Raw genomic sequence first — 16,734 nt, forward strand, 5'->3', positions numbered from 1 at the left:
CCGGGTTCCCGCCTAAACATTACTTTAAAAACAAAACAAAAACAGGGTACCTGGGTGGCTAAGCATCTGACTCTTGATTTTAGTTCAGCTCATGATGTCAGAGTTGTGAGATCGAGCTCCGCATCTGGCTCTGCTCTGGGCAGGGAACCTGCTTAAGATTCTCTCTCTCTCTTTCCCTCTGCCCCAACCCCCGTCCCAAGCAAAAAACAAAAAATGGGCGCCTGGATGGCTTAGTCTTTAAGCGTCTGCCTTTTGGCTCAGGTCATGGCCCCAGGGTCTTGGGATTGAGCCCCACATCGGGCTCCCTGCTCAGCAGGGAGCCTGCTTCTCCCTCATCCCCTGCTTGTGTTCCCTCTCTCTGTGTCTCTCTCTGTCAAATAAATAAAATCTTTAAAAAAAAGAAAAACAAAAAAACCCACAACCGTCATCCTTTTATTTGCTTTTTTATTTATTGTGTTGTGGAAATCTTTTCATGTGCACATGGAACCACACAAAGATTTTAATGACTCCATCATATTTCTTTACACATTTTTTGGTCCCTATTCCTGCACATTTGGGTTGTTTCTAGTTTTTTGCGATTGTAAATGATATCGCAGTAAACGTTCCTCAGCCAAATCAAGAGTCAGACACTAAAACCAACTGAGCAACCCAAGGGCCCCAAAAGCTTTTCGTTTCAGCGAAGTCCTATTTATCTATTTTTTCCTTTGGTTGCTTTAGCTTTTGATAGCATATCCAAGAAACCGTTACCTGCTCTAGGGTCATGAAGATTTACTTCTGTCATTTATTCTAAGGGTTTTATAGTTTTAGCTCTTACATTTAAGTCTGTGGTCTATTTTCAGTTAATTGTTATAGATGATGCAAGGTAAGGATCCAACTTCATGTTTTTGCCTATGGACATCCAGTTGTCCCAGTACCATTTGTTAAAGAGACTGTTCATTCCCCCATTGAATGGTCTTGGTACCCTTATAGAAAATCGATTGTAGATATAAGGGTTTATTTCTAGACTCTCAATTCTATTCCATTGATCTGTATGTCTGTCCTTATGCTGGTACCACACAGCCTTGATTACTGTAGGCTTTGTATTAAGTTCTGAAACTGGGACATGCGAATCCTTCAACTTTGTTCTTTTTCAGGATTGTTTAGGCTATTTGGGGACCCTTGCATTTCAAGCTTGATTTTTTAATCATTCTTTTTGTACTAACTCTTAAGAAGAAAAATGAAAAGAGGAACCACTAATCATCAATGGTCTTGCATAGTGGGTGAAATCAGCATATGAATCTGAAAGCTAAAAGAAGATTGGATTTCCTTCATTTCATCCCTTAGTCAAACCTTTTTATTGTAGAAAAAAAATAGAAAAAAAAAGTAAAGAAATATATGCTTTCTTGTGTTATAGTGTTTATTTGTCCGGCTGTCTTAGAACAATGAGAAGAAAATTCCTGCAAACGATGTGCAGAGCCTCCTGCCTACTTTGAATGATACTTAATTCTTCAGGATATTATTTTCCCCATTTTCAAAAGAAATCCGCTCTAATATAGCCTCTTCCCCACAGCAGTAACAGCCAAATGAAGAAGCGGCCAACGTCTGCAGTGGGCTACAAGAGGCCTATCAGCCAGTATGCTCGGGTTGCTATGGCCATGGGGTCCCACCCCAGGTACAGGGTAAGAAGCTGGGAAATAGAAGGGGGAAAGGAGAGAAAGCCCAAGGGAGGCAATGCTCATCATCTCTGCTTGCTCAACTTACCTCGCCAGCTTTGCTATACCCAATATTGACTGGGCGCCTAAGAGCTAGGATCATCAGGGCCACTGCTCACGTCTGGTCTGATGTTCTCACCGCAGGCTGAAAACATAATGTTTCTGGAGTTGGATGTGTCCCCTCCAGCCGTCTTTGAGCTGGAATTCTCTCACGACCAAGAACAAGACCCCCGTGCGCTACACATGGAGAGGCTCATGCGCTTGGACAGCTTTCTGGAAAGACCTTCCACATCTAAAGTTCGAAAGTCCAGGTCCTGGTCAGTACCACTGTGGTTGGAGTGGGCAATGGACTTAGGAGGCATGGAGACCCTATGGGCTGGTTGAGGCCGAAGAGGGTTTTGGTTGTACCTGTGAGGCATTAAGGGAGGGAGAGAACTGGGGTCATCCGGGAGGAGGTCCCACAGCAAGCAGATGAGGGAAAGGCAAGTCCTCACTTTTCTGTTTCCTGCTGTTTCCCAACCTCCGCATTCACCCACCTCACCCCTACCCTCCGCAGGTGCCAGAGTCCGCAGCGGCCTCCACCATCTACCCCACATGCCTCACTGGCCTCCGCTGCTCTGCGCCCCACAACAGTGCTTGACCACGAGTGACAACCCTCCATCAGGCTGCCCGTCCAAGAGCCCCCTGGGACGGGGAGCCAACCCTGGATCATCTCACCAACACTCAGTGTGCGTGCGTGTGTGTGCATGTGCGTGTGTGTGAGGGGGTGAGAATCTGGCAGACCATGCCTCGGCCTGCTCTTCTTAGCCTCCTTTATTTAATTAATGTTATTTATTTGTGGAGCTCGGTTGTGGGGGGAGACGCCCTCGCCTGAGCCTGCCGTGGTCACTGCATAGCCTCCTTTCCTTCTGACTTTAGACCCTCCCCATGTCAGACCTCAAGCTCCTCCCGTCAGCTGCTCCCACAAGGGAAGGTAGCCAGTGCCTGAGAAGAGAGTACTTTTTCTACCTGTCTCGCTCCATAATCCATCCCCTCCTATGCTGACGGTGAGCAGTTCCTAAGCACTTTCTGGGACTAGAAAAATGCTAGATGTCCACAAAGGACCAGAGACGTCCTGGCAGTGTTGGGCCTATGCTCCCGGCGAAAAGAGCCCTGCACTTCACTTTCTGGACCTCAGACAACCTCTTGTGGCCTCTTGGGCTCCTTTTCAAGGACTTACATGACCTCACCGACACAGCTCATGCTCTTCGGCTTTGGCAAGAACTCATGGCTTACCAAACTCGGCTTCCTGGCCACCTTCCCAACCTTTGGATGGGAATTGTGAACCAGCCGGTTGCTGCCTCTTCGGGACCTGCAGAAAATGAAACAGTCGTGGAGACAACATGGACAGTCATCAAAGGAAGTCCCTTCTCTGAGTCCCTTCGTTTCTGTCCCCTTGGAGAAGTAACTTGGATCAACAAGCGATCAAGCCAACTCCCCATTTTTGAGAAGCTGCTCCTTCCTGCTGTGGTCACTTTCCTCTGCAGCTGCCTGGATCCCAGGTCATAGTGGGGGAATCAATGTCATTCTCCCCCTGGCTACACAAAGGTATTGGAACCTGTTGCTTCCCCCTTCACTTAGCACAGGAGACAGAGAGCCGGGCACAATCTGCCAGCTTTGCTTCTGCATCACGTTTGTTGAGCACTGTTTTGTTGAAAATGGATCCCTTCTTCAGAATTGTGCAAATTGGTCCCTAGGGAAGTACTCCCCACCTCCTTTTGTGACATCCTAAGATATCTCCAGGTATCTCAAGTAATAAGTAAATTTCTACCAAAAGAAAGAAACTAATTTTCATTGATTTACTTTTTAAGTGTGTATTTTGGTAGAGGAGTGAAGAGGTAATCATGAAAGAAACAAGTGATTTAAGATCTCAAAATGCCCTAATAGTGGCAATCTCTGGTTTCCAGAAATACAAGGATTTTAGTCATTGTAGAAAAGCATGAAATTGACAAAGCTGCTTGAATTTGGTGAGTGGGAGGTGGGGGCGGGGGTGGGGGCTGATTACCTGGTTCTTCTCTTTCCATCAGGAGGTGAGTCCTTCTTGCACAGTTCAAGTTCTGCTCTAAGGACCAAGCTACGGTTTGGTTTAATTCAATGATGCTATCATTTCTGCCGTAGTTACTGGACTAGATGGTTGGACAACTCAATTGCCATTTGCTCCTGTCCTTCAAGGAAGTACCGTTCTTCATCGGAGCCCAAGAGATTATTTGAGACTCAGGATTCAGATCAGAGGTTTGGCTGTGTCTGGGACAGGAATTATGTGTAGAAATCCCCCAGGTGGCCTGGGCCTCGGGGGACTTCATGCCCACATCGAGCAGCCTCTCCCACTGACCTTTCTTGTTTGTGGATGAAACCGCACGTATCACCCCCATTCATCACTTGGACACATCGACTCTGCATCATCTGGTCACTTGACCCTCACAGTCTTATAGCACAAAATACCCAGTTTCACCACCCCCAGTCTGCGGGCTGGGCCCGAGGTGTGTCGGAGGAGGAGCTCCTGCCTGCGGCTTTGTGTAAATGTGTATGTGTGTGTGTGTTTGTGTGTGTGTGTGTTTACCTCCGCTCTATGCGCTGGGGACACTCTGCACTCGGTGTACGCTATGCTGGGAACAGGGCCACCGGGGTGGTTGGATCTCAGTCTCTCTGTCTCTCTCCTTTCCCTTTTGATGTATCAAACATTTGACTGACAAAGTGAAGGCCTTGATAAGGACCAAATTTCCATGTCTGTTGCTATGGTCTTTATTTAGGATAACAGTTACTGCAGTGGCCCATTCTTGTCACTCTATACATATGACTATACGGGGACATATGTAATATATAAATATATATAAAAGAACATTACCCTCTGTCTCCTTGGCTTCAGATGAGGCCTCTCTGTTGAGCTGAAATGCACCTGCAGCTCGCCGCTGCCGGCAGCCTGCAGCCCAGCCCTGTTCAAATTAACACAGTCGATAATAAAGGAATGAGTATCGTCACAGAATTGGTCGCCTACCTTCTCTTCCCTCTGTTCTTACTTACACTGTCTCATGCACTTTCTCCTTTCTCTCTCTTCCTTGTCTTTCCAAGGGGGGTGGAGGGTATTCGGAGCTCAGCTGCGGCTATCAGGACCTTGGGGGAGAATGGGCTGCTTAAAAGGGACCCGTCTGCCCAGTAGGGCTGGGAGGCAGGTCCGAGGCTCTAGCCTGAAGTCTGTGCCAGAGCCGTGGGCAACAGCTGTTCGTGTTCTGGGCGAACGGCCCCACCCAGTTCACCCTGAGCTAGTAGCGGATGTCAGAACAGCCTAGATGTCCGATTAACTGTCGATATCATTTCACAGCTTTGCTCCTCCACGGATCGGCCAGGAGAGATGAGAGCGGGTAGTCATGAGCGAAAAGCACATAGATGTGCCTGGCATGTGGTGGGCGCTGAATTACAATTGTTCAAAAGACTAACATCCCATTGGGGTCTCTTCCCAGGGCTTCTTTCCCTTCCTCTGGGTTCTGGCTATTGGTTCCCTGTAGCATGGAGGTCTCATGGGAAATGAAAAGTACTCGCTGCTAACACACACACACAAACAGAAAGCTCCTGACTCCCAGGGAAGCGCTGGGGTTGGCCTGGTGTCCTGAGCCAGTTGGTCTGGCAGGGAGGATGCTTCTGGAGGGGCCCCCGGCCTGCGTGCACTGCGCCCGCCCCCAGGGCCAGCGCTGGAGTGGCTCTGCTGATGGAGATCTGCCAGGTGTTGTGTTAGGGACGTGCCGTGCACACTCACTTCATCGTCCCACGTGGAAGGCGTTGTCACCGGTTTACAGACGAGATTTAGGAAAATTAACTAACTGGGCTAAAGGCGTGGTTAGCGACGAGGCTGGATTTCCACACTCTAAAGCCTGTGCTTTTTTTCCTTCTCTGCCACCCCTCGAGCCCAGCCGCACCTCAGGAAAACGGATAGGCACCCCGTGTGTTTTATAAGGAGTGAAGGCCGGGGACGGAAGCGCAGTGGTGGGAAATAAAAACCAAGGTCCTATTTTAAAGCCACTCATTTCTCCTGTTAGCAGTGGGGCCACCTGTATGGCTGACACAGGTGGTTTTCTAGAGCTTCCCAGAAAAGCCGGAGCTCTCCCTTGGTGCCTGGGTCTTTTGTTAACTGTTTGTTGATAAAGAAGCTGCCAGGTTTCACTTCCTCCAAGGCCGGGCAGGGGTGTGTGTTAGTCATAACGCTTGGCCACAACTAAAGACGCATTTAAGATGGCCTGAATGAAATGAGGACACAGAAAAGCGTGCCATGGACCCCAAGGGCAAGGACAGAACCAGTCCTCGGGAATCATGGAGTACCGGGGACTCCAACACCACAAAGACCCTCTCTAGGTCACCAAACTTCTTTCTGTGTGCGGTTCGCGCTCTTTCCTCGGCTGCTTCAGTTCGTGGTTCAGACAATCCATCTACCAGCAGCAGCTCTCTGTTGACACTGTCCCGTCGTCCGGAGAAACTTGAATCTCAGTCCCAGGGCCAAATTCATGGGAACGTGACTCTAATACGGTGCTTTGGGTCAGGTGGGTGGAAACATGGTATCTGACCAAGACCTCCAGAAGTTCTACTGCTGTAACCATGTGTAGGGAGGAGGGGTGGAGGTGAAGATTTTCTCAAGAAAGATGGTGGGGGTAGCAGTGGGGATGGAGTGTGTTCCGCTCGGCCAACGTAACAGCCGTCCATGACCAGCGCATCTGTGACCCACAGTGGCTTAAGAAAGGTCGTTCTAGGCTCATCCTATTATGCTGATTAGTTTTCTTACAACATGGTCCAAGGCTCACGTGCGTCAAAATTAACACCCTCAGAGATTCCACTTCATTAAGTCGAGGACAGATCCATGGGGGAGACACTATAGGCTGCCTTTCCAATATCTGTTCTTCTTTTCTTCCTTATTTACAAAAATTGTGCAAGGAGAGCCGTGTACCCAAGTAAAAATATTCATATTCCTAGACTCTCCTGCAGCAACAGGTGGCCATGTGATATGGTTTTGGCTAAGCAGACATAAATGGAAGTCGTTAGGAATTTCTGGAAATCTGTTTCCTCTTCCCCTTTCTTCTTCCTTCCTAAAAGTCACATGTACCTCCTGGAAATGCATTCTCTCTTTGAACAACTATTTATTGAGCACCTGTTACTCATACATTCATTCCAGGCATTGTTCTAAGTGCTGGGAATATAGCAGTGAATAGAATAAACAGAAGCCCCTGCCCCCCCACCCCTCCCCCGCTGGTGCTTACACTCTAGGGTGGGGAGAAAAAGACACTGAACAAGAAAAACACATTGCATGTCAGATGGTGATAGTGTGGTTGAGAAAAATAAAGCAGAGAAGGGAGACGGGGAGTTCCCAGATGGTTGGGGTGGGACGGAAGGAGTTGCAGTTTTAAAGCCTTTACTAAGAAGGTGACATTTGAGCAGATTTCTGGAGGTGCAGAAGGGGACTCCAGGAGAGGAAAAGCAAATGCAAACTTCGTGGGTGGGAGTACGTCAGGCTTGTTCAAGGAGCAGCGGCCATATTTCAACCCTGAGGCATCAAGCACAACATGTGAGGGTTGATGGAGCGGAAGATGTGGAGAACCAAGTTCCTGATAAAGTTTGTGCTGCTGTACCAGCCTGGGTCTGTCCACCTCCGGATTTATAATGACGGCAGACAGGGGCACCTTGCTGGCTCAGTCAGTGGAGTGAAGCTTGCCACACTTGATCCCGGGGTTCTAAGTCCAAGCCCCACATTGGGTGTAGAGATTACTTAAAATCTTAAAAAAAAAAAAAAAAAAAGAATAATAATGGTGGCAGACAAATCCCTACAGATTTAAGCTAGTATTAGGGGGATTTGCCAGGAATTTGCATTTGAAATGAGCAGCTCCAGGTGATTGCAGTGAATACTCACTAAAGTGTGAGAATCTCCATTGCAACCATTTGCAATTCCAAGCCAAGCTCACAGTGGGCCAGCCTTTCAACACCTGCCAGCGCTGGGGCCCTGGGCCTGTGTAGACACCAGGACCACGCTCGAGGATGGTAGAAGAGGAGGGCACAAAGCACCCCTCAGAGCCTGTGGAGCCCCTGTACTCAGTCATGTATCATTTTTTCTAAACAACTGGGCAGAGGGAGGGGTAGTGTGCTACCTTCTTTGGGCTAGAAAACCAAAGTGATTATGTGTTCACATCTGAAGCTCCTACTTGGCAACAAGCAAAAGTAGACCCAGAAAAGGAAAGTGATTTCCCAAAGTCACACAAATGGTTAGCAGGTGAGATGGGCCTGGAAGGCATAAGGATTTACTAATCTAGCTCACTGTTTATGTTTTCTGTTGTGTGTTGATTTTATTTTTATTTTTTAAATAATTTGAAACTCACAGAACAGTTGCAAGATTGTACTAAGAACACACATAGACTCTTTTTTGTTTTTTTAAGATTTTTTTTTTTTTTAAGTAGGCTCCATGCAGGGCTTGAACTCATCACTGTGAGATCAAGACCTGAGCGGAGATCCAGAGTCCACTGTTCAGCCGACTGAGCCACCCAGGCGCCCCCAACTCCTCCACTTTCAACCCAACCTCTCAGGGTTCGTTTTGGTGTTCCCATTTTTTCATAATATAAAGTCCTTTCCCTGACAGATGAGACACCTGGCTTCCATTAACCCCAGTGTATTTACTTATTTGCCCAATTCCCTTGTGCGTGGCCAATTTCTTGACCCCCAGAGGACTGCCACCATGCTCAGTTGTCCTCCTCTCGTGGGTGCCGAACTTTGCCAGACCCCCTTCGCTGCACAGCCATGCCTGGTGGCTTTTTAACTCAATCGATAAGGAAAGGAGGGAATAAAGAGGGACGAGGGGAGAGACATATTCTATTTGCAGCAGGAACCCTCCCTGATTTTACATTCCTTTCCATGTGCAGCAGCAAATTTCGAAAAGTACAGGAAGATGAGAAAAGAAAAATGTGAGCTGCCCCTGCTCTAGGGGTTTACAAATAGAACAGTCAGGTGTGAATATTAAGAGCAAAAAGCCAGGGGACGCCTGAGTGTCTCAGTCGGTTAAACGTCTGCCTCCGGTTCAGGTCATGATTCCACAGGCCTGGCATCGAGTCCAGCATCAGCCTCGTGCTCAGTGGGGAGCCTGCTTCTTCCTTTGCCTGGTTCTCCCTCTGCCTGCTCTCTCTCTCTCTGACAAACAGACAAATACAATCTTTAAAAAAAAAAAAAGAGCAAAAAGCCAGCACGCTCATCACCCACACTGATGCCCAAAGTGCACCCATCAGTTTCCGTCTGGCACTCGTCCCCGCTGGTGAGGTAGCTTTATCAGAGACCCTCTCCTGTATGCTCCAGGCAAGTCAGTCAACATCCTGGGCCTCAGGATCCTCATAGAAAGGGTCAAAGTGATGACCTTCCCCTACCCCACCCGCTCACCAGCAGTTACTGATAATAAGAGACACTTCAGAATTTTATAAAGAATAAAGAACCCTATGTTATTATTATGGTTGTATCAGTTAGGGTTTAAGACTAGCTGCCTAATGGCAATCCACAATAATTGGGGCTTAAACAAGACAGAAAATGTATTACTCCTTCACATAATATTATGGGTCTAAGTGGACCAAGGCTAGTTTGGGGACTGATCAGGCTGTTCCATGAGATTAGAGACCAATACTCCTTGCATATTCTTGGTTCAACATCTTTAGAGTGTTGTCCTTGTCCACATGGCCGAGACACTCACCACCACACCTGCATTCCAGTCACTGGAAGGGAAAAAAGAGGTAGAGGGCATGCCCTGTTCCTTTATGGGAGCCTGGAATTTGCATAATCCTATTGGCCAGAACTTTGCCACACCTACCTTCAAGGTGGAAATTTGTGTCTTTATTCTAAGTGGCTGATTATCAGGGATTTTATTATGGTACTTACTACTGCATGTATTGGCCCTGTTCCCGCTCGCAGGGTATGCTGTGTGTTCTTTTTTTTTTTTCTTTTAAGATTTTATTTTTAAGTAATCTCTACACCCAGTGTGGGGCTCGAACTCACAACCCTGAGATCAAGAGTCGCATGCTCCACCAACTGAGCCAGCCAGGAGCCCCTGCCCTGTATTCTTTGGGCTTTTCATGATGGCCTCTGCAAAGTCCAGATGTGTCTCTGCCAGGAATAGCAGAGACAAGGTTTGCAGGATTTGGACCTTATACAATTTTGGGGAGAGGGGAGGAGAGCCCTTATTAAGAAAAAGGACAAATATTATGAAACAAAATTAAATATCAAAGTATTTGTTTAGAATGAGAAAATAAACCAAAACATACGACATAGTTTAAGAGCTGAAAAATACCACCTTGCAAAATTCAGAAAAATAATACAATATTGGTATTATTTAAATACCTGACGGCCATCTCTAAAACCTTTTGCCCTGAATTTCTCTACTGTGCATTTTTTGGATGCCTCTGTCTTTGACAGCAATTTTGTAATGTTTTCTAGCCAAAAAATAGAAAAATAATTCAGTCTTTTTGTTATTGAGAGTTTAGAAGCTTCTTTCAGCTTCAACTCTTTATTGGTAATGCCATGTAAATTCTTAGAATTATGGTTAAAATTGGGAAAACCTCTATCAAATTTGTTTTTCATCTATGAGCTCTAAGATTTCAGGGCATCCTGAGTTGTGTGTGTGTGCAGTAACTAATCTTAAACACCATTTGAAATAATAATGCTTATTAACCAGTTTGTTGACAATGTTCTAACTGTGATGGCTTCATATGAACTTCTGGTATTATTTTCACATGTCAGTATCCGTGGGGATGCAGAAAACACGCAACATACCCACAGATGTACTAGCTCTTTTAGTATGGCTACAAGATTGTGCCTGTAAACACAAGAATCCTGATAAATTCTCTTGTGCACAATTTCCATCAAAAAGAGGAAATACAATGAATTTTAGGCTTATGGTTACATACACTGTGTCATGTATATTCCTAACGAGAGGGAATTTCCAGTTTGATCAGGCATTGCAGAGAACCAAACCATCCAGTTACACGGTTTTGCACATCTGATAGTTGGAAGAAATTTCTGCAGACTAGCTCTTCTCTGTAAATGTCAGCCTTGTCTCTCCTTCACTACCCACCAACGTCTGGTGCCAGGCACTGCACGACTCTTCATTATCCTTTTGTAACGTCTGGCCTGGCGTCTTCACGTTTTGCCACCAGGTGAGCTGGCAGAGTGGATGACAGACATATTCCCGGCAGCCCTTCCTGCACTAGGTCAGCGAGCCATAATGTATCTATACACGCAAGTGACTGTGAACCACAGAAATACATCCCGCTAAACCAGACTAAATTTGTCTCCAACTCAACTTCTCTTTAGTTAGATCTCAAAAATGCTGCAGCCATGCCATGAGGGTATGAAGGAAGTGGGAGTGGAAAGACAGTGGTTTTAAGTAACTGCAGTTACAGTATCTTTTTTTTTTTTTTAAGATTTTATTTATTGAGAGAGAGAGAGAAAGAGCAAAAGAGAGCAAGAGCAGGGGAGGGGCAGAGGAAGAGGGAGAAGTAGACTCCCCGCTGAGCACGGGGCTGGATCCCAGGACCCCAAGATCATAACCTGAGCTGAAGTTCAGACCCTTACCCGCCTGAGCCACTCAGGCGCCCCTAATATATCTTTGAGAATTTTTTAAGGAATATATGACCATATAAATACATTGTTAAAGCCCCTCACTGGGCCCTGCAAGCAGGGGTGTCCTGGGGTTTAAGCTTCAGCAGCTTCCGAGTAAATTTACCTCAGTCCCTGCAGCCACAGCGCAGAGCTTTTAAGGCAAGGGCTTCAAGTTAGAAAGCCTCACATTCCCCTTGGCTACCTTAGCCCCCTGGTTTTTCTGCTGTCCCCTCCATGGCACTTCACCTCCCCAACCTCCATCCCAAAGCCGGCTCTCCTCTGGATAAAGAAAACATGAATAGGCAAGTATCCCCATGGAAAAAATTCTTAATGTGAAACAATTTTTTTTCTAAGTTTATTTATTTTCCTAGTAATCTCTACACCCAATGTGGGGCTCAAACTCACGACCCCAGGACCCAGAGTCGCATGCTCTTCCAACGGAGCCAGCCAGGTGCACCAGAAACTAGTTCTTAAAATTTAAGAGCAATAGATGCCAAGTTAGAAAATGTGAAATAAATAAATAAACATACACATACACGCACACATATACACAGGAAATTAAACAATACCTAGATAAGTAATTTTACTATTCCGATCTATGTATTTGGGGGACTATAGAGACGGGGTAGCTAAGAGCTGCGCAACCCAGTCTGGGAAGGCGCCTGGTTCACAGGCCGCATTCCCGCCGGCGGAGCTCCTCCCGCGGTGCGGCTGAGCCTGTGGCGGGGCTGAGCGGCGCGCATGCGCAGGCCCTCCTGCGCTCCCACACGGGTTAGGCACCTGGGCTACACATGTGGTACTGCGTGGAACGTGTGTTCTGTTTGGCTAGCGCTCTCCTTTCCACGGTGCCCTTTGAACACATGCTTCCTCACCCAGCCATCTGTTCGGTCTCTCTCCAAAGGAGAGGATGAACAATTTCGAGAGCCACATATTCACGCAAACGTTCACTTGTGATGCCCAGTCTGTGGGACCTCCCTTTCCTGAGCTAGTGCCAACCCTGCACTGTAGATGATGAAACAACATCTTTATTTAAAAATAGGCATAGGGGCGCCTGGGTGGCTCAGTCCATTGGGCGTCTGCCTTCAGCTCAGCTCAGGATCCCAGGTCCCTCAGTCTGTTCCTTGCTCAGCGGGGGAGCCTGCTTCTCCCTCTCCCACTGCCTGCTGCTCCCCCTGCTTGTGCTCTCTCTCTGACAGATAAATCAAATCTTAATAAAAATAAAAATAGGCATAAAGTCTGATGACACAATTAGGAGACCCCCACAAAAAGGAATCTAAGTTCATAGAGATTCTTCCCTCCCTCCCTCCCTCCCTCCCTCCCTCCCTTCCTCCCTCCCTCCCTTCCTCCCTCCCTCCCTTCCTTCCTCCCTCCCTCTCTCTCTTTCTCTCTCTTTCTCTCTCTCTGGTCAGTGGCCCACAGGGGATAAACTCGTAATTTAAAAACAAAACAAAAATAAATTGAAAAAATAAAAACAAAACAGATTTTTTTCCTATTTTTGAGAAAGAATGCTAACACATCTTACGTACATTTTTTTTTCTTACGTACATTTTTAATGAGGAACTGAGAACATAGAACTAATAGTTAAATATATTTTTAAAAACCCTACTAAAGTTCTGCAACTTGTTGCGTTTGTATCTGCCTGGTTAAGAGACGTTAGAGAGAGAGAGAAATGGGTTTGCAGGAAAGAGAAAAAAAGAAAGGTGTGAGAAAGCTCTCCAGGGGCCTCATCCAGAATGCCCAGGATCTGGAAAGGACGACGCCCGGGAGGCAAGGACTCGGTGGGAGACAAGAGGGAGCTCAGCGGGAAGCCCTTTGTGCTCACGCAGCTCCAGGGTGCTGGGAGCTAAAGGAAGTTAAAGCTGACCTTTGAATCCTTGTGACTGGTGCAAGAATTTCAATGTCACCGCTACAAGGAAAACTAGGCTTTTTCCTTTTATTATTATTATTATTTAACTTTTGAAACTGAATGCTAAAACAATAGCTCAGTCTAAAACGATGGAATTGTTTGAACTGGGAATTCTAAAAGTTTTGCCAGCATCTGAAGGAGTGACTTGTGTTGCAGATGATTCCCCCCACACCTCAGCTTCCTCCGTAGTGCAATTTGACAGCTCTCCTTAATCTGCAAAAGCTGCCTGACTCATCTTTGTTCTTGCAGAGATCAGGGCTGTCGTCTGCCACAGTACTGACAATTTACAGTTGCTCGTGGCCCTTTCCCCTTGTCAATTAAATCCATATTTTGATTGCATTTTGTTCTAGCAGGATCAGATGCAGTGGAAACGGTAATAAAAACAGCTCAGTGAAATGACTTGGAGGAATAAATTGATTTTGCCCTCAGTGCAGCAGGGAAGATGGTGCTCATCACTCCCAGCCTCTCCCAGCAACCAGAGTCCCCAGAGACCAACCAACGCCTTACACCTCCCGGGGGAATCGCAGAGCTCCCAGGCCGCCCCCTCTCAATTTGCTTTACAAAGGGAAAATGATTCTCAGCGAGGTGTTGGAAACTTGCATTCTATCCGGCAAAAGGGGGGAGGGTAGTAGTGAAATATTTTAAAAGAGAGCTAGAGAGTGAAGGGGCAGAGGAGAGCCAAAAAGATTTCAACTAATGCGCACCCCCGCCCCCACCCCCAGCTCTACAAAATCCCTGTGACCAAGTAGGCAATGGAACCCAGTTTGGGGAATGATGATTTGCAGAATTCTTCATTTCACCAATGAAGGGTTATCATTGTGTCATTTCAGAAGGGAAGGGAGCTGCATTCTCTCATTCGTTTGGTGACTATCTGCTGATGCTTACAAGGAACCAAGCAGTGTGATGGGTTGTTCCGACAGCCTATAGCTCACCATTTCTCACCATTTCCCCTGTCCCCATCATGAGCCTCCTAACCGGTCTGTCAGCTCGGCCTTGCTGTCCCCTCCTGCCCCTCCCCCATGGTACACCATCCCCACAGTAGCTAAAGAGGCATTTCACAGCAAACAGGTTGTATTTAAAATGCAAAAGGAGGTCACACTCATCCTCTGCTTCGAAGTCTCCAATGGCTTTATGCGGCACTTCAGAAAATCCTGTCCGCTTTTAGGACCGTCTTGTATCCCTCTACCTTCTTCAAAACATCCTGCAGCTACACTGGCATTTTTAAAGTCCTATTTTGTTCCTCAAATAGGCTCTGCTTGTTCCCTGCTCGGGGCCTTTGCACTTGCTGTCTTTTTCCTGGAATTGCCCACACTCCAGATTTTTAAGTGGCTGGCTCCTTTCCATCATTCAGATCTCAATCAAATATCACCTCAGAGAGGCGGGCCCTGGTCAGCCATCTAAAGTGGCCCCCCCAACCAGATCATGTTCCACTCCCTTCCCCTTTTATATTTTCTAAAAACGTAACAGTTAACCATTATCTGAAGGTAATTTAGCATTTGATTATTGACCTCAGTTCGCAAAGTGTGGACCCGGGACCAGCAGTTTTAGCATCCCCTGGGAATTTATTTGAATTGCATATTCTCAGGCCCTACTCCAGGCCTACTACATCAGAGCATCAGACCTTCTGCAGGTCGGGGCCAGAGATCTGCATTTTAACAAACTCTCCAGGTGATTCTGGTGAAAAATGAAGTTTGAGAACCACTGCCTTACACTAAGTATTGCTTCTCTCCCCTGTGCCCCGCCTAGAATGCAGACTCCAAGAAAATAGCAGCCCATCTCTCTTGTCCTGCGCAGTGCTACCAGCACTGAACTCACAGCACACACTCGATAAAATAAATTGTTGAATGGTGACAGATTGAATGAATGCTGGATCTGGTGCATTGCGTTCTGCCTCAGGGGCCACGTGGGAGAGACACAGCAGAGAGGGGGGAGGGTTCTCGGGGTCTGCTGGTCACCTTTCCACTAGCGCTTTTATCTGCATAGCATACTGATCTTGCAGGCTAGAAAAACACGAAGAAGGGGTTCTGAGATTAAAGAAACACTTGAAAACTGTGGTTCAAAGTGTTATTAGTTACAGTTTGGAAACTTCAAGTGTGTTCAAGGTCCTTCTGAGAGAGCCAGAAGGTCTGTAGATTTGTAAATGGTATTCAATTAGAGGGGAAGGATAATATCTTTTTCTTTCCAGTTCTGTAGAGCTCTTAGAGGATTCGACCCGGAGCAGGCTGCTGATTGACAAAGTGGCTTTGTCTTCCCTCAGTCTTTCTGCTTTGTATCAATCTTGGAATCTTAAAAATAAATAAATAAATAAATAAATAAATAAATAAATAAATAAATAAATAAATAAATAAATAAAATGGGGGGTGGGGCTCTAAACCAATTAATCCTGTCTCCAGTGCTTTCTAAAAGCTCTCCGACTGCAAACACCAAGTCAACACCCAGTCCAGATCAGGGAGGAAAAACCCTATCTTTGCAGAAGACATTGAACTTTAGGAAAGGTTAGATCAACACCAAGAACAATGGAAGGGCCTTGGGAGCCTGGCCTGAGAAATAACATGCTGGCTTGAAGCAAATACTACGGGCCAGGCACCACTCTAGATACCAGGGTTACAAAGACTCAGAGAATAAAGTTCATGTCTTCAAGGAAGTCACAATCTGGGGAGAGACAGGTGTGTACACAGACCAGTGTCAGTGCCGTAGGAGTGACCAACTGCCTAGTTTTGCCAGGGAAAGATTTCTGAAGGAGGTGATATTTGAACAGATTTGGAAGGCTGTGTCTTGCTCAGGAGGTGAGAAAGGAAGCACAGTCTAAGCAGAGGAGGTAAGTGTAAAAGCAGAGATGAAAAGGGGCAGGCAGGGTTCAAACACAGTGAACAGAAATGACTGATTTGTTAAAATATATACACACACACACACACACACACATTTAGGGAAATTTGAATACTGACTGGCTAGTTAATGAGATTATGGAATTATTAATTTTTTAAAATTTATTTGATAGAGATAGGAAGTAGCAGACTCCCCACCAAGCAGGGAGCCCGATGCCCGGCTCAATCCCAGTACCCTGTGATCATGACCTGAGCAGAAGGTAGAAAGACACTCAACCAACTGAGCCACCCAGGAGCCCCATGGAATTACTTATTTTTAAAGTATGTTAATGATTTGTGGTTATGTTGTAAATGAGTCCTTATTTTTGGAGATACATATTGAAACATTTCTGGATGAAATGATGTGATATCTGGAGTTTGCTTTAAAATAGTATGGGCCTAGGATATACCATTTAGGCAAAATTTAAAAAGATTTTGGGAGGAGGTGGATATAAAATATAACCCCCACTTCTCTCTGAAAGAAGCCTCCCTGGAAAATTGGAACACCCAGACAGGGCTGAACTACTTTATAGGTAGACCAGATGACCCTCTCTTGGCCAGTTGGAGAGACATCAGGGTAGGTTCTCTAAACACAACTTCCTTAAACACTACAGAGATTAGAAATATCACT

At 46.3% G+C, this 16,734-nt stretch overlaps 1 protein-coding gene across 5 annotated transcripts in view; it reads left to right on the forward strand.

Annotated features, from left to right (window-relative positions):
• Positions 1 to 4,713, forward strand: part of KIF3C (kinesin family member 3C) — a 32,730-nt gene extending 28,017 nt beyond the window's left edge. Inside the window, exons 6-9 of one of the 5 annotated variants that reach the window (XR_015725313.1) lie at positions 1,550 to 1,658; positions 1,836 to 2,008; positions 2,248 to 2,419; positions 2,610 to 4,713. Coding sequence is in view for 2 of the 5 variants with exons in the window: in XM_045809257.2 (XP_045665213.1) it covers positions 1,550 to 1,658; positions 1,836 to 2,008; positions 2,248 to 2,341 (376 nt within the window). In the remaining 3 variants the exon portion in view is untranslated. Of the gene's footprint in view, positions 1 to 1,549; positions 1,659 to 1,835; positions 2,009 to 2,247 lie in introns of all 5 variants that reach the window. The other 4 variants (XR_006781763.2, XR_015725315.1, XM_045809258.2 and 1 more) reach the window with 4 other exon arrangements.
• Positions 4,714 to 16,734: the final 12,021 nt, after the last annotated feature.

The sequence above is a fragment of the Ursus americanus genome, chromosome 7 (assembly GCF_024610735.1).
Source record: "Ursus americanus isolate L20-20 chromosome 7, mUrsAme1.1.p, whole genome shotgun sequence".
NCBI classification, from domain to species: domain Eukaryota; kingdom Metazoa; phylum Chordata; class Mammalia; order Carnivora; family Ursidae; genus Ursus; species Ursus americanus.